The sequence below is a fragment of the Eumetopias jubatus genome, unplaced genomic scaffold, assembly GCF_037043125.1.
Source record: "Eumetopias jubatus isolate StellerSeaLion01/CBP00866 unplaced genomic scaffold, mEumJub1_p1.0 scaffold_14, whole genome shotgun sequence".
NCBI lineage: Eukaryota > Metazoa > Chordata > Mammalia > Carnivora > Otariidae > Eumetopias > Eumetopias jubatus.
The window spans coordinates 86,760,741-86,783,022 of NW_028274820.1; the positions used below are offsets into that span (position 1 = coordinate 86,760,741).

The following is a 22,282-nucleotide window of genomic DNA, read 5'->3' on the forward strand; positions in this document are numbered from 1 at the left end:
CCAGAACCCTGGGATCCTGACCTGAGCCGAAGGCAGACCCTCAACTGACTGAGTCACCCAGCAGCCCCCTTCCTCATTTTTTTTTAAAAAAGCAATCACTTTCCTTGACCCCATTTTTTCCTAATAATTTCCATTCCATTTCTCTGCTCCCATTTGTAGAAAAATGTCTCAAAATAGTGCCCTATAATCATGGTCCTCAGGTTCTTTCCTCAGGCTTTTCCTAAATCATTGTGATCTGGCATTTACTCCTACCATTCCATCATCAGAGTGCTCTTATCAAGGTCACTAATGACCATCCAGTGGCTAAAGTGAACGGCCAGCTCCTCACGTCTCATCCTACTTGAAAATAACATGAGCACCTGACCGAGTGGACCACTCCCTTTTTGGATACTTTCTTTACTAGGCTTCTGGGACATCATGCTCTTGGCTTTCTCCTACTTCTCTGGTCACACCTCAGTCTCCTCTGTTGCTTCCTCTTCAGCTCTCTCCATTGTTCATGGTGGAGGGCCCCAGGGATCAGTCTTAGCCCTTTTCTTCTCCCGCTACACACACTCTCTTGAGGAGCTGACGTGGACTTAGAGTTTTAAATATGCTGTCAATTCCCAAATGTTTATCTCTAGCCTAGACCTTTCTCTCCAACTCCAGACTGACTTCATTGTCTATTCAAATTTTCCACTGGGACATTTAACATGCTCAAGCTCAACACGTCCAAAAGTGAACACCTGTTCTTCTCCTATGAACCTGCCTGCACTTCTCGCCTTCCTCATCTCAGGTGATGGCAACTCCATCCTCCCAGCACTCAGGTCAAAGGACTTTGAGTCACTCTGATTCTTCTCCTTCTCTCACTCCCCATAGCAAATCCTTTATAAAGTCTATTGGCTTTTCCTTTTAAAAATGTCAGAATCTGACCGCTTCTCACTGCCTTCTCTAAGCCACCATCATCTCTTACCTAGATTAATTACATTGTCTCCCAACATATCTCCTGGTTTAAATCCTTCAAACAGCAGTCAGAACGATCCCTTTAAACCCAAAGTAGATCATGTCATGCTCTGCTCAAAATCTTCAGTGACTCTCTGTTTCACCCAGAGAAAAAGCCTTCATCATAGGTGGCCTAGAAGGTCCATATGATCTGGCATCCCCTCTTCCTTCTAATCATAACCTGCTCCTACAATGTTGCTCTCCTTTCTGGTTTTGGGTTTTTTGTTTCGTTTTTTAAATTATCTCATTCCCTATGGTGGTTTCTTTCACTGTTCCCTCTGCCTGGACATCTTCCCCCCTGGCTAACTTTCTCACCTTCTTCAAGTCCCTGTTCCTGTCTTATCTGCACAATGAAGCTTATCCAGATCACCCTATTTATTACCTCAAACTAATCCCTACTCCACCCAGCACTCCTGATCCCACTTAGCCTGCTCTATTTTTTATTAATTCCATATCCTTATGGAATTTTTACCTAACATACTATATAATTCACTTGTTCTTTATTTTCTATATCCCTTCTGCTAGAATATAAAATCATATGGGCAGGGATCTTTTTTTTTTCCTCATATATATCCTAAGTGCCTATAACAGTGCCTGACACATTGTAAATGCTCAATAAATATTTGTTGAAATGTAGTCCTGGCCCATGAAAGCCTGATTCTTTTAGGTAAAATCCATGAGTACACATAGCCCCAGAAGGAAAGCTTCTAGCACCGCCTTTGGGGCTGCTAGATGCACTCCAGTCCAATCCATTGCTGACCCCTGCTGGAACCCACTGACCAAAATGCCTTCCCTCTCTTGACTGGATGAGTGGACCTAGAATTCCTTGGGGACCAGCAGGGTGACAGGATCCTGCTGATACCCTCTCTGCCATTTACTTGTGCCATACATACTCTGCTCAGTACGGTTAATAATTGTAATCCTTCCTTTCCCTTGAGCTTTTCCAGATTCTAGGGGTCTGCAGAAGACTGACTACACTTCATTTTGTTTTATTTCTAGTTCGTAAGTACATTCTCTTGTTAGGACCCAATTAGTTAGAGGTAGGGAAAACCCTGTTCTTAGCTCCACCTTCAGAACTAATAACTTAATCTTTAACAAGACTAAAGATTGGTGTGAGGGAGGTGTTTTGAAAAATATTAATGTGATTTTTTTCCCCTTTTCTCCCATGTGACCATTCCCTTTTTACCCAGAGGCATCCATTTGCCTAGAGAACATCATGATTGTTAGAGCAGGAATGCAAAGGTAAATAACGATTTTAGTTCAGTTTTTGAAGCCTATAGCTAAATAATAGTCTTAAAAGCTTTGTTGGGAAAGTAAAGGAAATTCTGAATTTTAAACACTCTTAAATATCAAGAGGAGAGCCTGTAGCCTGGACAAAAAGTTTTACTATAATCAATAGGCAGAGTGAAGTTGGAGTATGATGGTGGGAAGTTGCCACCTACCGAAGGAGGAAGTGAAGTGTTCTTCCAGTTGGAAGAGCCAAAGATAGGGGGAAGGTTAGAGAAGTTGACATTTGGCTTAACTTGGTGCTTAGATGCCTTAGAAGGACTCTATGAACCCCTTCTTGGGCTTTGGCCCAGAATAGGGAAGATCTACACAACATCAGGAACCCCAGATAAGTTGAGGTAAAATCTGGAATGTCTAGGCTGGTCCTTCACTTCTACTCCACGTTCAAGAGTGGTGCTAGGGCACCATGGTACCATTCCAGAAGTAATTCTGAAATGGCTGTGAGGTGTCTAGGCAGATGGACTTGTGTCTGCACTCCAGTTCCCTGTGTCCTTGGTGTGTATGGAGAGGAACCAGAATGTTTTTCATACCTTGGTAAGAGGGTCCAGAAATGCTGGGAGAACCCAAAGTCCAGACAAGGTCTGATTTGGGATGAGACGACCTCACAATGAGAGGCTCCAGCAGGAACATAGGCTCCAGCAGTATGAGACAAGCAGCCAAAAGAACCAGATAGGACCTGTTGCAACTCATTGGGCACAAGCACTATATGCCCAGGGATCCCCAGAAGAGCCACACAGCGTGGAAAATGAGTGAGGACCATAGGACAGCCACAGAATACAGTCCTGAGACTACTTCCCTTTCTGTCCTCAAAGAAATACATAAGCTCCCAGCATTCAGAAACCAGGGTAGGAAGGAGGAAGGAAGCCCTTGGAAGGAGGCAGCCCTGAGAGAGAGTCTGACCAGAAATGGGAGCATGTTAATAAGGCGCACTTGCTATAGATGCAGTTGGCTACCATCCTGTAAATGTTTGTATATTTTTAAATTGGTTTATTTTCTTCCCCTTTACTAAACTAGAATATTTTGAAAGGGGAACTAGCATTCTAGGTCAAGCTCTGGATCATCAAGAGCTATTGTGGAAAAATGAGAGAGACAAAGAGTATTCTGAAGGAGAAGAAAGGAAAGAAGTGTCTCAGGGTTGGAGGGAGATTTTCCTGAGGGAATTTAGATCGGGCTTGGTTCCTCTGTGATTTAACTTTTGTTGGCATTCTCTCCCTCTCCCTGCAATGAGCTCAGACAATGGGAATGGGTCTCTGAATTCCTAGTGAGGGATGGGGGAAGAAACCCCTGTCCAAGTCCTAGGGTAGGCACTAGAGTTCCTGAGCTGACACCCATAATATATGGGCAAAAAGGCTCTTGATTGCTTTAGATTCTTAGTGTACTATACTTTCTCTCCATAGAAAATAATCTATCTTTGCCCCACCAATGTTTTGTACTTTGAATTTTGTTTTGACTGATATTTTGTCACACCTCCTTACTTTTATTAACATTTGCCCCATATATCATTTCCTACTTTACCATCTGCTTTTCTTTTTTAACCAATAGTATTTTCCCCTCTTAGAAAATATTACTAAAATTTTTAACTTTTGTAAGCGATTCATGAAGATATTCCCCTTTTAAAAGAGCAAAAGCATTATATACATAAGGCTAAAGATCCACTGACTGTCTCTCAATCCTGGTTCTTTCTTTAAATTGCTTGTTGCTATCCTTTGACCACTTTTTTGGGGTCCTTATCTCTTGCATCTTTGGTACTTTATATACTCTGGATATTAATCCAGTGCCTGTTAAAAAATTTTTTTTTTCAGAGTATAGCTTGATCTTTAATTTTGTGTGGGTTTTCAGATATAAAACGTCTTAGAATTTTTTTGCAGTTATATCTGTCTTTTCCCTCTTTGAATTTTTATTTAAAAAATTTTTGTGTCCTGGGACACCTGCGTGGCTCAGTCAGTTAAGCATCTGCCTTTGGCTCAGGTCATGATCCCGGGGTCCTGGGATAGAGCCTGCATGGGGCTCCCTGCTCAGCGGGAGAGTCTGCTTCTCCCTCTTCCTCTGCCCCTGCTCATGTGGTCTCTCTCTCTTGCTCTCACTCTCTCTCAAATAAATAAAATCTTTAAAAAAATTTTTTTGTGTCCTTAGTAAGAAAGTCTTCCTTATCCAATATGATAGTTCCTAGGTTTTTTTTCTTACTAATACTTTTTATGGCTTAAAAATGTTTAGATATTTACCATCTGAAATTTATTTTTCTGAAAGATTTGAGATAGAAAGTAATTTTGTGTTTTGTTATTTTGTTTTGTCATGAAAAGCCAGTTATCTCAATAGCATTAACAAATTAATCTGTCTTTTCTCCACTGATGTGAAGTGCCATCTCTCTCATATGCCAAACTCTTCTATATTCACAGATCTATTTCTGATAGATCTGTGGAATGCAATTCCACTTACCCATTTGTCTGTTCCCGCACTACATCACAGTTTTAATGTCCACAGCTTTGTAATATTTTGATATCTGTAAAGCAATTCTTCCTACCTTTCCCCCCACCCCCCACAATCTACTGTAATATTTCCTTGAAAAAGTTTCATGAAAAATCTTTTTGGGGTTTTGATTGGAATTAAGTATATAAATTTGAGAAAAAGACTGACATCTTTATAGTACTGAGTTTTACCATCCACAGATACAGTATTTATCTCCACTTTGTCATATTTTCTTTTACGTCATTCAGTAAAAGTTTATAATCTTACCTATAAAGGTTCTTTATGTTATTAATTGCTACCATATACAATATCACTTAGTCTATTACATTTTCTGATTGATGACTTGGCATATAAGAAAGGCATTGATTTTCTCCTTTCTTCAATTAATGAAGTGTATTATATTGATAGATCTCTATTATTGAATTAATATTGCATTTTAGATAAATTTCATATGATCATAATGCATTATTTTTTCATTCATGGGTGAATTAAAATTTCTAATATTTTACTCAGGATTTTTGCACCCATCTTTATAGATAAAAGTGGTTAGGGGTTTTTTTTTCTGTTTTTTTGCAGGGTTTTTTTGGTCTTTTACTTGTCTTGTTTCGCTATTACAGTTAGCTTAACTATATCTTATAAAGTAAATTAGATAACTTTTTATCTTTTTTCTATGATTTGGAACAATTTATTAAAGATGGAGATTATCTGTTTCTTGAAAATTTAGAGAATTTGCCTATACAACCACCTAGACCTAATGCCATTTTGGAGAATACATCTTTGACTGCCGTTTCAATTTCCAATTTTTCTACTTTTTCTTAGACTATCTTAAAATTTTCTATTTTCCTATAAAATTATCCATATTTTTAACTCTATTGATATAAAGTTGTTTGTGTTATTCTGTTTTGATTTTTAAAACCTGCTCATGTGTTACCATGATTTTACATTTTTATTCCAGATAACTTTTTTGTGGCTTCTTTTTTCTTAATCATACTTGCCAAGGAAATCTATTTTTATTAGGCTTTTAAAAGTTTTGCTCAGGGCGCCTGGATGGCTCAGTTGGTTAAGCAACTGCCTTCGGCTCAGGTCATGATCCTGGAGTCCCGGGATCGAGTCCCGCATCGGGCTCCCTGCTCAGCAGGGAGTCTGCTTCTCCCTCTGACCCTCCCCCTTCTCATGTACTCTGTCTCTCTCATTCTCATTCTCTCAAAATAAATAATAAATAAATCTTAAAAAAAAGTTTTGCTCAACTGCACCCATTTTTTTTCTTCTGTTTCACTAAGTTTTGCTTTTATCTATGGCAGTGTCTTTCAATCTTTTTTCATTACCCTCTAGGAGACTTTCAAGACATTTTTTTCCTAATGATCACCTCCTCTCCAAATCCTAAACCACCTATATAGTGTATTTCTGTTTATGTTGTATGGCCTTTTGAAGGACCACAATCATTGTAATATCCAACATGTTTTGACCCCTCCAGAATCAATTTTTCCTACCTTGGGGGCAGTATCTTCCATATTGAGAATGCATGGTCCATGGTAATGTCTTTTTCTACTTTCTTTGGGTTTGTTTTTCTTTTTTTTTTTGGAGATGAAAGCTTAGTTCATTCACTTTCAATATTTCTCTCTCTCTCTCTCTCTCTCTCTTTTTTTTTTTTTTTGGTAAACAATTTAAGGCTATAAAGAACATTTCTTCCCCCAGCTGTTTTCTTGCATCACAGAAGTTTTGCTATGCAGTGCTTTTGGCTTTCATTCAGGTCTAAATTTTGTAATTGTCCCTGTTGTCTGAGTCATGTAGAGGTTTGCTTTTACATTTTCCAATGCATGAGTTTGGGCTATATTTTTGTTGTATTTTTATGTGATTACCTGCCTGGAGTTAAGACTATTGATCTTACTATATGGTCAGTAGAAGTGTCTGTAATCTTTCAAACCTAAGTTTGATGTTTCCTGTAGGCTTTTGATGGATACTCTTTATTAATTTAATTTTTTTAAGATTTTATTTATTTGAAAGATAGAATGAGATAGAGAGAGAGCATGAGAGGGGGGAAGGTCAGAGGGAGAAGCAGACTTCCTGCTGAGCAGGGAGCCCGATGTGGGACTCGATCCTGGAACTCCAGGATCATGACCTAAGCCGAAGGCAGTCACCTAATCAACTGAGCCACCCAGGCACCCAATACTCTTTATTAATTTAAGAAATTATCTTTTTGTTACTAGTTTGCCAAGGTGTTTTCAAATTAAATCACAAATTGGTGTTGAGTTTTCACAAATATTTTGGAATCAAATGAGATGATCATGCTTATTTCTTCCTGATTTCTATTAAGAACTTTGATATAGTACATGTGTTTCTTCCACCCTATGCTTTCCCTTAGAGACTTAACTCTTTATGTTCTCTGAGCCATATTTATATTCCTATTCCATTTTTTAAATTTTATTTCAGAGAGAGAGAAAGGAGCAGAGGAATAGGGACAAGCAGACTCCATGCTGAGCACAGAGCCTGACTCAGGGGTAGATTCCAGGACACTGACATCACAAGTTGAGTTGAAATCAAGAGTTCTATGCTCAACCAACTGAGCCACTCAGGCACCCCAAGTATTCCTATTCCATTTCAATGGTGATATCCCTGAGATTAACCAAAAAAGTTGAAAGTATTGTCTACATATTCTGTATCCAACCTATCTCAGTGTTAAAAGGATGATTTTTCTAATGGTTTATCTACAGATTTAGGTAGGTACCTCTCAATATTCTCTTGGATCTGAGATCCCTGGCAGAAGTAGGCATTCTTGTTTTCTCTCCGAGAGCTCATCTTCTTCTATTATATCTCACTGGATTTCAGTCATGTCCTCTAACCTAGTAATGACTAAACTACCACCCTCTTTTACAGGCTTATCTTTAATATTGATTGGCTTCTGACCTTTTTTTATTTTCCATTTGTACTGTCAATTCTATCCTCTAAGAACATAACCTTTCTTTTTTTAAATTTTATTTATTTATTTGAGAGAGAGAGAGAAAGAGAGAACGTGCATGAGCAGGGGGGAGGGGCAGAGGGAGAGGGAGAAGCAGACTTCCTGTGAGCAGGGAGCCCGACATGGGGCTTGATCCCAGGACCCTGGGATCATGACCTGAGCCAAAGGCAGATGTTTAACGACTGAGCCACCCAGGTGCCCCTCCTCTTTTTTATATTTATGATTAAAATCCACCATCCCTCTGTGATAAAACACAGATTGAGTCCCTGAAATTTCACTCTCAGGGCTTATATAGTCAGCATACCTGGCGCTAACTTGGGACAAAAATAGAAGGTGACTCTGGATACCACCTCTGAAATAAAGAACTTGGCCCCTCCCATAGGTCTCTTCTCCCCGGTCCTACAAAGGATGCAATTTAAATCAAGATAAAAGGGAACAGGGAGCCTGTTCCTGGGATGGAGTTCCGTGTGGGGCTCACTGCTCAGCAGGGAGTCTGCTTCTCCCTCCCCTCTCTGCCCTTCTCCAGGGAGTCTGCTTCTCTCTCCCCACTCTGCCCCTCTCCAGCTCATGCTCCCTCTCTCTCAAATAAATAAATAAAAACCTTTAAAAAAAGGATAAAAGGGAACCAAATTGGGTGAAACTGATCTCATGTCACCTGCTAATCCCCAGCACAGTTTTAGGGATAGAATCTGCTAAACTTGTGTTTTGAAGTTCAAACAGAACTTGTGCCATTGCACCTTAAAGTCTTCATCTACAATTCTGGCTGACAATAAAGGCAGCACAAATTGTTCCAGTCAATAGTGCTTCTCTGGGGTGCCTGGGTGGCTCAGTCGGTTAAGCGTCTGACTTGATTTTGGCTCAGGTCATGAACTCAAGGTCCTGGGATGAAGCCCCTCAGGCTCCATGCTCAGTGCAGAGTCGGCTTCAGGATTCTCCTTCTCCCTCTGCCCCACCCTGTGCTCTCTCTCAAATAAATAAATCTTTAAAAAAAAAAAGAGCGTTTCTCCCTTCTGCAAGCAAGCCTATCTCAACTATATCTATATGAATCAAGATCAGCCACAGTGGCCTGTGCAGCCTACTTTTGCAGAGTCAACATACCAGTCCAGTTACCTCTAAAAAAGTAGCTTGGGTACGGAAGCTAGTTACTATAAGCTGCTAAGACTTGAAAAGGCCAAAGAAGTGAATAGTCCAAGATCACTAATGTGCCAAAGACCTGTGCCCTGGCACACCAGACGTCCCATCTCCACACATCTTATTTTGGTTCCCTAATTCCTATCAGAGTGCCTATTTCTCAAGATATACAGCCAAAGCATATTTGCATGTGTTGGGGCTTAAGGGAGAAAATTAATCTTATCCTTTCCCTTCTAAGTTCTCAACCACCTGGGTAATAGATTAGGAATCAGACTAGTGAGGATCAAAATATCAGCATTTTTTTGATGAAGCTGTACCTATGGCCAGAATTGGGCTTTCTAATACCATTTACCTCTCTCAACACTCCCAATTCCTGATATTGGGATTACCCACCCAAAGGAGAATATACAAAGGCAAGACTTACCTGGAGAGCTGCAAGGGGGCACGGCTGCTCCGAAAGTGGAAACAGAGAGGTGCTCTTCAGACCTGCCTCTGGAAGGCAGGTCTGAGCCTCAGCAGGTGTGCTTATTAGGTGAAAGCTAGATCTGAATGGACTGCACACACATTGCAGACAAAAAGTTACAACAGAAAGAAGAGAGCTTAGAACATGCATGTGTACACGCATTTCTGTGTCTGTGCATGCGCACGTGTGTGTGTGCGTGTGTGTGTACAATGACCCTCTTCCCTGTGTCTCCATCAGAGAACACAAACTTCCTTTGGGGAAAAGTGAATAAGAGGTAGAGATAGGCCAAGAGCAGTATCCCAGTATGGTTCCCTACTTGGAGAACGGGGAAATAGGGACAAATGACAGATTCTTGTCCCTGTGGACAGGGCAAGTCCTGTACTCTTTACACCCTCCCAGCAGGGACTGGGGATCTAATTCCTTCGCATCCAAGATCTAACCTGGAATTCATTCCCAGCTTCCAACCCAGAATTCAGGAAGAGTTCTAGCAGTAGATTCTGTTAATAGATTGGGTTATTCCTACATCAGAACTCAGGATGGCCTGGGTGGGGAAGAACCCAGAGGTTCAGGCTGACCCCAACTAATCCCCAGACTCATTCACTAATTGAGCTCCATCTGTTTAACAAAAAGAAGCAAAAGAAACATCAATAAAACTAGGAAGCCCCTTCCAAGACATTTCACTCATAATCGTTTTTCAAGAGCTGTCTGGCTGCTGGAGTGAAAGGGTAACAACAATACCCAAGACTAAGAAAGACTAGCCTATGGGACGCCTGGTGGCTCAGTCCGTTAAGTGTCTGCCTTCAGCTCAGGTCATGATCCGCCCCCCCCCCCCCCCCCGCTTGTGCGCTCCCCCCTTCCTTGCTCAGTGGGGAGCCTGCTTCTCCCTCTGCCCCTTCCCCTGCTTGTGCTCTACCCCCTTCCTTGTTCAGTGGGGAGCCTGCTTCTCTCTCTCTGCCCTCCCCCTCCTTGTGCTCTCCCCGCCTTCCCTGCTCAGTGGAAAGCCTGCTTCTCCCTCTGCCCCTCCCTCTGCTTGTGCTTCCCTCCCTCCCCCCCATCCCCAATAAACAAATAAAATCTTAAAAAAAAAAAAAGACTAGCCTCTAAATCTTGCCTCCATTATCTGGCTACTTTAAGTGTTTTGAGTGTCCCCCTCCCCACCATCCCAAGTCCTAGGAGTTGTCATTGGAAGACATGCCACACTTAGATTGTCAGAGACCATCCCCAGACAAAAGTCCCCCAGGTCGAAGAACCCAAATAAGGACACTGCTTAGAAGCTTGAGAATCAAAAGTTATTTATCAAAGGGTGGTTGGAAAAGCCAAGCATTCTTGAGCCCAATTCCAGAATAGTCAGTGGGAGTCTCTCTCCTGTTAGCTTCGTTGTTCATCTACTCAATGGCAGATCTTCTATTGAAGGAGACAAAGGGGAAATAACAATCCTCAAGGAGGCCCAGAGTGCCCTTCCCATCCAGTCCCAGCTGAGGAGACAAACAGAGCAAAGGGAGAACCCTTCTCACCATCAAAGCCACCTCCACAATTGGGGACCTCCTCTTCCCATATGTAACTCAAAAAGAGCCCCACCCAGTCTGCTCAGTCTGCATCAGGAAACACTGACCTCTTCAAAGTCATAGGGCATACCCTTTGGGTCCTTCTTAAGGATCTTTCCCTCACTTAGTGCAGGAGCACCTAGTAGAGTCCCAATGTCAAGTTGTATCACTCACTCTCTCAAGGAAAACAGAACGCCCAGGACCAGACAAGAATAGAATTGGCACTGAAAATTAATCTACCAGGTCAAAAGATAAAGTCTCTCCCCAAATGCCAAACAGTCATTCCCATTGTAGGTCCACATGGTGTGGAAGGGCGGAATGGACTCAACCTGCTAGGAAAAGGGTTTTGGGGTTAAACACAACAGGCCAAGTGTTCAGCAGGAACTGGACATTCGAAGGAACTTAGAAGTGATAGGGATTAGGGAGGGAGGGGATACTGGTGGCAGGAAGGGAGAGTAGTGTCCTTTGACTAAGGGCCCAGAGAGAGAGAGGAGGTGAGGTAACTAAGCCTGAGGGAGTCACTTAGAAAGCCAGATACCTAAGTTCTAGTCCTGGCTTTTGCCAGCAACTCAGCATGAGACTTTAAACTTATCTAGGCTTCGGTGTCTTCATCTGCAAAACAGGGGGAAGCAGTTTGTTTACCGAGATGCCTGTTGCAGTCCTTTGAGATTATGGCACCCTCCACAAATGGGATTGATGGACTATTACAAGACATTCAGGAGGGGGCCACAGGGACCTTACCAGGAGCAGGAAATTCCTTTCAACCCCACCTCTTGTAAAAGGGTCACATGTATACACATTCGCACATACATGAGCAGAGTGGCCGACGACTTCATTCATAGCAGCAGAGATACACATAGAAAAATAAATACTGCTGATGCTTGATTCCTGCTTTACGGGCAGAGGGGTCCTGAGGGTGTAACTTGGAGGGACTTCAAGGTAAAGGGAGAAGGGTCCTCTTATTTGATAACAATTTTCACCTTGCTATTCCTTCCCCAAATCCAGGGCAACCAGATCTTTGGAGAAATCCACTCTCATCCTCCCCTCCCCAAGCAATCAACTCATTTGCTGCAAAAACAAAAATGCACAGTTCCCAAGGGAAATAAGCCCCTCATTGGCCACTAAGAAATGAACGGACTCTACCACACCTGAGATTACTTGGACTGTGCAGCTGGAACCACATGCCCCTATTTCCCTGAATGTTAACAATGATCCTGAAAGGTCTTGTTTTGGACCTATCTCACCCAAAGTCACCAGAGGGTGAAAGGAGAACCGGCCTGGACCACTCCTCTATTTCTGGTGCTTTTATGGTTGTTTCCAAATTTTTAAAAACCAATCTCACTGTGAGAGTGAGCCAAGAAGTTCCCCTCCCCAAGTAGGAATCCAAATGGGAAGAAAGGCTACGAGGACGACGCAAGCGCAGGGTTCCAAACCATGCAACAGGACCTGCAAACAGACTCACACCGTTCCCCAGACACCAAAAAGCATCTCCCAGCCATACATTCACATGGACTCTTACATGGCCTCTCCTAGCAGAGGTAGCTGGGGCAATTGGGGAGTGGAGGACATCAACCTCCCATCAACCTGGGATCCCTGTTTAAAAGATACTAAAAATAAATTAGTAAACATTGCTATTTACAGAAATAGAAATCATTTCTGTTTCCAAAGGCCTCTCACCATCCCAGTCCTGACATTTCCAAGACTGCCACCCCTAACACCCTCTCCAAGGTCCGCCCTGGTGGGTGGGTAAGACACAGAGTTCTTTGAGACTGGAAACTCCTCAGGCACCTGAGAATTCCAGTTTCACATCTCTGGTTCCAGGGAAGGGAGAATCTTCAGGACTCTGGGAGAGTACCGGGGTTCATCCCTTCTCATCAGTTCCAGGGGGCTGTCTTGAGGCAACCCTCCTTTTTAGGTTGATATACCTGTTGTAAGAATTCCTGCTATTTTCGGGCCCCCAGTCCCTCCCCAGGGTCCAACGTGCCTGCCTGAACCGACCCTCGAAGCGGAGGAACCAGTCTTGTGCCTTGGTCTAATGACTCTGGGAAAAGAGGGATAGGCAAAGAAAAGGCAGGGACAACGGCCTGGGGGAACCGTCCTTGCTGGGACGATTAACAGCAATGACTGTCAGACAGGCAGGTGGTGAGGCTGGGCGCCTGGCCGGGGACGGAGCCGGAGCTGTCCACCACACCGGTGGGTTGCGAGTCGACGCGGGGAGTACGACGGCGCCCGCGGTACTCGATCATGTCGGGATGATAGGCTGGGTGGCGGCGAGCGTGCTTGGTCAGATGGTCGCTCCGGGAGAACTGCTTGGGGCAGAGGGGGCAGGAGAAGCGCTTCTCGCCCGTGTGCGTCCTGTAGTGGCGGGCCAGCTCGTCGGAGCGCGTGAACTTCTTGTCGCAGTCGAGCCAGTCGCAGGAGAAAGGGCGCTCACCCGTGTGGGTGCGCTGGTGGGACTTCAGATGCGACGACTTGTAATAGGCTTTGTTGCAGCCCGGAAAGGGGCAGCGATGGCGCTTGGCAGCAGGTGTCACCGGCCTCCGACGGGGCACTGGACCTGTGGCGGGGGCGGGGCAGGCCCCAGGGGCCTCGCCCGGGACCGCCCCGGGGACGGCAGGCGCTCCGGGGACGGCAGGAGCTCCGGGGACCGCGAGCGCGCCGGAGGAGTGCGCGGGTCCGGAGATCTCCGCTGCGCTGGAGGCCGGGGCCGGCTCTGAGCCCAGGGTCGGGCCGGAGCACCGGGTCGGTCCGGAGGAGCCGGACGAGGCGCGCAGAGCTTCCTCCGAGTTCTCCCCGAAGCCCTCCCCAGAGCCGCCGCGCAAGTCAGCCAAGACGCTTGCAGCCAGCAGGTGGGGCGCGGCGCCGCCCGCGCCGGGGCTGGGGGCGGGGACCTGAGGGAGCGGGGGGACCGACGCGGGTCCCGGTGGCCCCGGACCCGGCAGAGCGGACTCCGGCGGCGCCGCACCCACCTCCGAGCCGGCGGCTCCGCCCGCACCCTCGGGGTCCGGCGGGCGGCGGTGAACCACGGCGCCCGCGGACATGGACACCAAGCACTCAGCGGCGAAGTAGTCCAGGCACGCCACGGCGGCGGACATGCTGGCACCGCCGGGCCGCCGGCGAGCGCCGTCCGAGCGCGGCCGGCCGCGGGCGAGAGAGTTCTCGGGAGCGTCCGTCCCGCAGCCTCGGAGCGAGAAGCAGGAGGCCCGGTGCGCGCCGCCCGCCGCCCGGCGCCGCCGCCGCCGCCCGCGCGGAGCCCGCCCCGCCTGACGCGCCCCTGACGCACCGGAGCCCGCGGGGGCGGCGGGACCCGCCCCGGCCCGCAGGACACCCCCTCGGAACGCGGGGCCCACCGGGCTAAGTCATTTTTAACAGCCTAAGAAATTATCTTGTCTTCGCTTTCTTGCCTCTGCTGGTGAGCCAGGTAATTTTAATAAAGAGAAAACTCCCCGATCGTAACTTCTGGGCAGCCTGCCGGCTTCGCGCGCGCCCCCCCCCCCCCCCCCCGCCGCGCCCGCTGGTCGTCCGCCAGCTGGGTGTCCGGCGGAGTCCGAGAAACTTTTTTTTTTAAGGGGAAAAAAAATGCTAATACCTGATATGTCTTTCGATTCATAATTACGATTGTTAGTTAAGCGGGCTGGAATTACATTTCATTTCTGTCCACCGCTGTCAGACCAAATTTAAAACATCCCCGAGTCTGCATCAAAAAGTTTTCTCATTTAGCAGTTCCACTGTTAATCCGGAGTCGGTACCAATTCCCTAAATAGATCCACTACGTAGCCATTAATTAATAGCATTTTGAACCAGAAACATTTCTAACCTTGAAAAAGCAAAGAATCCTCTCATGGTTGAAATTGAAACTTAAAATCCTTTGAGTAACCATTTAACTATTCAGCCAACGAAAGAAAAATGCATGTTTAAACTGCATTAACCTGTCACAGGCATACAAACAAATTTCCACGCTGAAATATAAATTATAGACTAGCAGCGAGATAAACACATTAAAATGGACTCCCACAATTTTAATAATAGAAAGTCACGTTTCCAATTAGGCAACATCTTTTATTTTTTTTGACAAAAATTAAAAATAAGATGCAGCAAATGATATAGAATTGCTCATTGTGATTTGTGCAGGGTTTTCTTTTTATGTGATTAGGTATTGGTTTGATTTTATTTTTTTGCATTTCTTCATTGCTTTTTTTCCTTCTTGGATTTTTGAAAAATTAAAAACACATAGAAAAGCAAACAGGATAATTTCTAAAAATAGTCATAGCACAGTTTTTGATGTACACAAGCTTTATATAGTGTTGAATTATGTGCATTTTCTTTGTAATTCTTCAGTACTTTTTCTTTTGGAAATTAAAAATACATATACATCAAGAATAACATACATTCGTGTGTTTACTTCCTAGAATAATCAAATGTAAAATATTTGTCATGTTTGCTTCAGGTTTTTTTTTTAATTATATTAAAAGATTGCAGATAGAGCTAAATGTCACTTTACTTCCCTCCCTAATTCAACTTTCTACTTCCTTAGTTCCCTAGGTAATCAGTATTATAGTGTATTCTTCCAGCATTTATTATTATACCTTTATTACCTAACTGCTTAATACTTACATGTAAATATGTATACCCATGCTTGTGTATTTTAAATTTTCTTTATAAATGGTACACTAGTGTACATGTCATTTTGCAACTTACTTTTTCTCAATATGATTTTGACAACTATCCATGTTGATACCTATAGAATCTGCTTTATTCCTTTCAGTTTTATTAATATTACCAGCTATATTATTTTTATGGAGATTCCATTCTAAGACAGATAATTATAAAGTTCCTTGCCTCAGAATTTTAAACAATTGATTCAATTTATCTACACAGGTGAAATTTCTATCAGAGAATTCTTTACTAGCTGCTTTTCTTTTAATTTTATTATTTGGAAGAAAAGGTAAAGATATTTAAAAATGCAGAGACAATATCACAAGCATCCATGTACCTATCATATAATTGGTGAATGTTAACATTTTGCCAGATCTGCTGGTTTTTTTTTAATTGAAGTATTCAAGATTTCTGATAAAATTGAAGTCCCTTTGTACTCCTCCCCAAATCCATTCTTCACCTTTTTCTCCAAAGGCGAACACTATCATGAATTTAGTATGTAACTTTCCCATCTAGGTTTTAAGCTTTTACTATACATGAACCCATAAAAATACAGAATATTGTTTCGATTTTTAAAATATATATGTGTGGTGTTAGACTATACATATTCTGACTTTTTCCCCTTCTTGGTATGTTTTTATTCTTTCTCTCCATGTTGATAAATATAGATCAGTTCATTCATTTTAATTGCTATATTGTAGATCCATGCATATAAATGTGCCTTGTTTATTCATTGCCCTATTGATGAATATTTAAGCTGCTGCCAATATTTGGGGCAATGCTAATAGGAACATGCGTGTACATGTGTCCCTTGCACATATGTGAGAATTTCTCTCTGAATCTACCTAGATGGGGAATTGCTAGGCTACACGCACATGTTCAGTTTTATTAGAGAGTGCCAAATGGTTCTTCAATTTACACGTCCACCACTAGTGGATGAGAGTTCTTGTCTCCCTCACATGAACTTCACCACTTTCTAGATTCAAAATTTTCTCATTTCTGACAATTTGACTTTTTCAAACCCCAGTATCTTCCTGTTTTATTTGAATTTCCATCACTACTAGTGAGAATGAGCACTTCTTCATATATTGATTGGCTATTAAGATTTCAAGTCTGTGATTTTTTTACAGACCTCATCCATTTTTCCAATGGGCTGGGTATGTTTTCATTTTTTTTTTCCTCTTGTTTTATAGGAGTGCATACATATACGCATCATATTGTCTCAGTCTGTGGCTTCTCTTCTGACTGCTTTTGATGTCTTTTATACTATAGAAAATGTAAAATGTGGTCATGTTCCTTGATCTCTTTATAGTTTGTGTCATTCGTGTGTTATAGAAGAACTCTCTCCATTCCTGATACCATGAAGATAGCCTCTTTTTTTCTTTCTTAACGTTTTGAAGTTTTGCTCTTGACACTTATAAAATCAATTCCCTAGGACTTATTTTTTGAATAGTATCAATTAGAAATTTTACTCTCCCCCTTCCCCAATATGGAAAACCTGTTGTCTTGACCTACTTTACTGGGCAGTCTTTAATTCCCCCATTAATGTGTAATGCCGCCATGATGAAAATTAAATTTCATGTATTCATGGATATGATCCTACTTTGTCCTTTTCCACTGATCAAACCCATTCTGAGCCAATACCACACTGTTTTAATTATTATGGCTTTATAGTAAGTCTTCGTGTCCAGGAGGGCTCCCCCCCCCCCATTTTGTTCATTTTTTAAACTGTACTGGCTATTTTGGGATTTCTATTCTTCCATACTAACTTTAGCATCAGTTTGTCAACTTCCATTGAAAAACCTTTTTGGGGGGCGCCTGGGTGGCTCAGTTGTTAAGCGTCTGCCTTTGGCTCAGGTCATGATCCCGGGGTCCTGGGATCGAGCCCCACATCAGGCTCCCTGCTCAGCAGGAAGCCTGCTTCTCCCTCTCCCACTCCCGCTGCCTGTGTTCCTTCTCTCGCTTTGTCTCTGTCAAAAGAATAAATCTTTAAAAAAAATAAAAAAAGAAAAACCTTTTTTGGTATTTTGCTAAGTTAAATTTATACATGCTCAATTTAAATTTTGGGAGATACGATAATGTCTTTATAAAATTGAGTCATCTAATACATTAATATCACTCTGATTTCTTCATATCCTTCCATAACATTAGTTTATTTATAAAAATCCTTGCACCTCTTTGTTAGATTTATTCCTAGGTATCTTACAGCTTTTGTTGCTATTATAAGTGGGATCCTTTTTAAATTTTTTAGTTGGTTATTGATGCTGTTTTAAAATACTGATTTTGGAATAATCTTGTTTAGCTGAACTTCCTTATCCTTATTAGTTAAATGGTTTATTTGCATATTCTCTTGTATTTTTATATAGCTAATCATATTATCTGTAAATCACACTCTTGATACTGGTCCCCTTATCTCATTGGATGGGTGGGAACCTCCAATATAACATCAGATAGTAAGGGTGAGAGCAAGGTTGTTTTCCTGTTTCTATGTCATCGAGAATATTTCTTCTTTTTTTTAAAAGATTTTATTTATTTGTCAGAGCGAGAGAGCACAAGCAGGGGGAGTGGCAGGCAGAGGGAGAAGCAGGCTCCCCGCTGAGCAAGGAGCCTGATGTGGGACTTGATCGCAGAACCCTGGGATCATGACCTGAGCCGAAGGCAAGACGCTTAACCGACTGAGCCACCCAGGCTTCCGTCATTGAGAATATTTCTAATGTGCCGTTATTATTCATGATATTTGTTATAAGTTTTTAACAGAAACTCTTTATCTGGTGAAGGAGTTCCCTTCTATCCCAGCTGAGTTTAAAGTAGGAATATTTTAAAACCATGCAATGAATACTAAATTTTATTAAATGCTTTTTCTAAAACTACTGAGATGATTATAGGTTTTGTCTTTGTTGTTAATGTAATGGGTCACCGATAGCTTTTTCAAGTATGGACCTATCCTTGCATTCTCTGAGATATACCTGGTTTTGCCAAATGTACTATTATTTCTTTAATACACTGCTTCACGCAGTTTATGAGTGCTTTTTTTATTTTAGCATCCATGCTTGTGATTTGGGCTTATAATTTCCTTTTCTTGCACTGCCTTTGTCCACATTTGGTATCAGGGTTGCAACTACCCTCATAAAATGCATTTGGAAATAACCCTTTTTTCTATTTTCTATAACAGTTTAAATGAGGTAGGTATTATTTGTTCCTTGATTATTTGGTAAAGCTCATGTGTGAAACCATCATATTTTAAAAATTCAGTTCAGTTTGCCTAATGGTTGTTAATTTACTTGAGTTAGCAATTTCTTGAGTCAATTTTGATAATTCACACATTTCTTTGAAAATTAGATACTACGGGGATGCCTGGGTGGCTCAGTTGGTTGAGTGTCTGACTCTTGATTTTGGCTCAAGTCATGACCTCAGGGCTGTGAGATCCAGCCTGGTGTCCGGGCTCCATGCTCAGCAGGGAGTCTGCGTCTCTCCCTCTGCCCCTCCACCCCATGCACACTCTCTTTCTCTAAAATAAATCTTTTAAAAAAAGAAATAAAAATTAGATACTATATTTAAGTCTTCAAAATGTTGAAATATGGTTCATAGCCTTCTCTTATTATTTAAAAATTCTCGGGACACCTGGCTGGCTCAGTCACTTAAGTGCCTGCCTTTGGCTCAGGTCGTTATCCCAAGGTCCTGGGATCGAGTCCCGAATTGGGCTCCTTGCTCAGCGGGGAGCCTGCTTCTCCCTCTGTCTGCCTCTCCCCCTGCTTGTGCTCTGACAAATAAAATCTTAAAAATAAATAATTAAATTCTCTACAGTCTCTGTAGTTATATCCTACTTTTCATTCCTGATATATTTGGGAATTCTGTATTTTTTCCTTTGTCTGAACAGAGATTTGTCTATATTAGATAAACCTGTAGAGGTTTATCTATAGTCTCTTCAAATAGCTCAGCTTTTGTTGATCATATCTGTTTCTTTTTAAATATATATATAATTTCTATATTTATTTTTATTAACGTCTCATACGTTTGTTGAGTTTAATGTTACTCCTCTTTTATTTTTTTAATTTTTTTTAAAGATTTTATTTATTTATTCATGAGAGACAGAGAGAGAGAGAGAGAGAGAGAGAGAGAGAGAGGCAGAGGGAGAAGAAGGCTCCCAAGGAGCAGGGAGCCCGATATGTTACTCCTTTTTTAAAAAAAGTTTTTAATTTAAATGCTTACTATTTAATACTAACTTACTATTTAACTTAAATACCATGTTTAATTGAAATACTTACTATTTAATACTACCTTAAGTTACTATTTAACTTAAACACTATGTTAATTTCCGATCTTTCTTATTTTCTAAAATATAATTTGGGGTTATAAGACCCCTTGAAGAGAATTTCCCTTGCTTTATCTGTATCCCACAAGTTTGCAAAATAGTGGTTTCATTGTCATTCAGTTCTAAATACTTTCTAATTCCACTGTGACTTCTTAAACACTAAATTTTCAGAAGGGTGCTTTTCCTAGATGACAGGATGCTTCCTACCAACAGTGTAGAGAAGGTAATATTTACTTCTGGGTAGGTAATCACCTAAGGAAAGCTTTTTCTGGAAAAGAAAAAAAAAAAAGGGAGGAGTGCCTCTGTGTTCAAGATAAGTAGTGCCAGAAAAACAAGTGATTTTTAATGAATGTTGTTAGGATCTAGAAATATTATTTTGCTGGGGAGTGTTCCACTGTAGTGTTGGTGTATGTTTTAGATATTTCATTCATTCAGCCAGTTCACATTGATGGCCTTCTATATACCAAGCATTCTTCCAGAAACTGGGAGTTACATTAGTGAACAAAAAAAATCAAAACATCTCACCCTCGTGGAACTTATATTGTAGTGAAGGTATTTGCTTATATTTTCCTTAATTTGTGGATGTGGTGCTGATGTTATGAATTGTCTAGATGATCCTCTTGAATTTTGGAAAAAGCAGTGCAAATGAGGGGCTTGGGTTGGAAACATAAATACTGGTTTGGAGGTTGCTGAGGAAGCACATCCAGTCCCAGGGCAAGACATCCAGCCTCTCACTGCTGAGGACCTCCTGGGGGATTTCTCCAGCTGCAAAGAGGCGGAATTGGAGGAAATTGCAGAGAGGAGATGCCCTGCACATAGGTAGTTGCTCTGTAAAGGGAAGGGACTTTTCTTGTTGTCGATTGTTGTTTCTTGGGATCAAGGGATTCACTGGATAATGAACAGGACGTTGGTTGTTCAAGTTGATGAGAGACTTTGGGGTCTCTCTACAGATGGTATTCTATCCTGCGAGCTCTTCTGTAACCAGTGCACACTGGTAACCTCTCTGGAATTGGCCCTGGAAGTATAATAGGGGATTCTTTGAAATGGAGAGTAGAAAAAGGATAATTTCTCAACATAGTGTATACTGTGGTCTTGAAATAAGTGTTGCAGAAATACGACCTTCCCAGGCCCATTCAGAAGCTTTCAGGAGCAACATCCAAGAGATTTTCCTGAAGGCCTTGAGAGGCTGCCCTGCCCCTCCCTTTGGTCACAAGTGGTTCCCGGGAGGCACATAGTAGGCATTCTATAACGCCTTTATAGGCAGTAAATGAATTTGTAGGAAATAAATGAATAGGAATACATAAACCGACAGGTTAGTAGCAATATTCATTCATGATTGCCAATCTCAAGTAGATATTCAACATTCCCAGAAATGTTGCCAACCTGTTTGCATCTGTGCAGTTTCCATCCCACCTTTTGGCAAAGCCCAGTCCATCCTCATTAGTTCTAGCCCCATTACTTCTTGCTGTCTCAGGATCCACAATCCATAACGTATGCCCTCTGTCTCTAGCATTTTCTACCTCTCCTTCTCTGCAGAATAATTGGAATTAACATTCAGTAGTGGGGCGCCTGGGTGGCTCAGATGGTTCAGCGTCTGCCTTCGGCTCGGGTCATGATCCCAGGGTCCTGGGATCGAGTCCCGCATCGGGCTCCCTGCTCCTTGGGAGCCTGCTTCTCCCTCTGCTTCCCTCTCTCTCTCTCTCTCTCTCTCTGTCTGTCATGAATAAATAAATAAAATCTTAAAAAAAAAAAAAAAACAGGGCGCCTGGGTGGCTCAGTTGGTTAAGCGACTGCCTTCGGCTCAGGTCATGATCCCAGAGTCCTGGGATCGAGTCCCACGTTGGGCTCCCGGCTCAGCGGGGAGCCTGCTTCTCCCTCTGACCTTCTCCCCTCTCATGCTGTTTCTCCCTCTCTCTCTAATAAATAAATAAAATCTTAAAAAAAAAAACATTCAGTAGTGGTCTAATATCTCCGATAAAAAAAAAAAGTGTGTCTCTCAGCTCTCCATTCTCCTCTAGCTATTACCTCATAGCCACATTCCCTTTCAAAGCCAGGTATCTCAAGAGCCAAATATATTCTGTATTTTCACCAGTTCCTTACCCCCTGTATTATTAAATTCACTCCAATATTTAGCCCTCACTTTGCTACAGAAATTCCTGCTAAGAGCAACATCGGCACACAACCATGTGAATGTACTTTAATGCCCACTGAACTGTATACCTAAAATGTTTAAAATGGTACATTTTGTGTATATTTTACCACTATTTTAAAAACCCCTCTTTTCTCAAAAAGAAAAAAAAACATTGATCCATGTTGCTGAGTCCAATCCTCAAATTACTAGAAGTCTCAAGAGCAGTTGAGTAATCCTTGAAACATTCTCTTTTGGCTTCTGTGAAACTGCATTCTTTTGGGCTCATTTCCATCTTTCTAACTGTTCCTTCTCAGTCTTAATTGCTCATTTCTCCTCCTTTACCTAATGTTTAAAATGT

At 42.3% G+C, this 22,282-nt stretch overlaps 1 protein-coding gene across 1 annotated transcript; it reads right to left on the bottom strand.

Annotated features, from left to right (window-relative positions):
• Positions 1-12,936: 12,936 nt before the first annotated feature.
• On the bottom strand, positions 12,937-13,920 carry KLF14 (KLF transcription factor 14). Its single transcript, XM_028106233.1, has one exon. The coding sequence runs from the start codon at positions 13,918-13,920 to the stop codon at positions 12,937-12,939; it is 984 nt and encodes a 327-aa protein (XP_027962034.1).
• Between the last annotated feature and the right edge of the window lie 8,362 nt (positions 13,921-22,282).

What these genes read in the sequence shown, in the direction of transcription:
- KLF14 (XM_028106233.1), bottom strand. Translation starts at nt 13,920, where the DNA reads ATGTCCGCCGCCGTGGCGTGCCTGGACTACTTCGCCGCTGAGTGCTTG.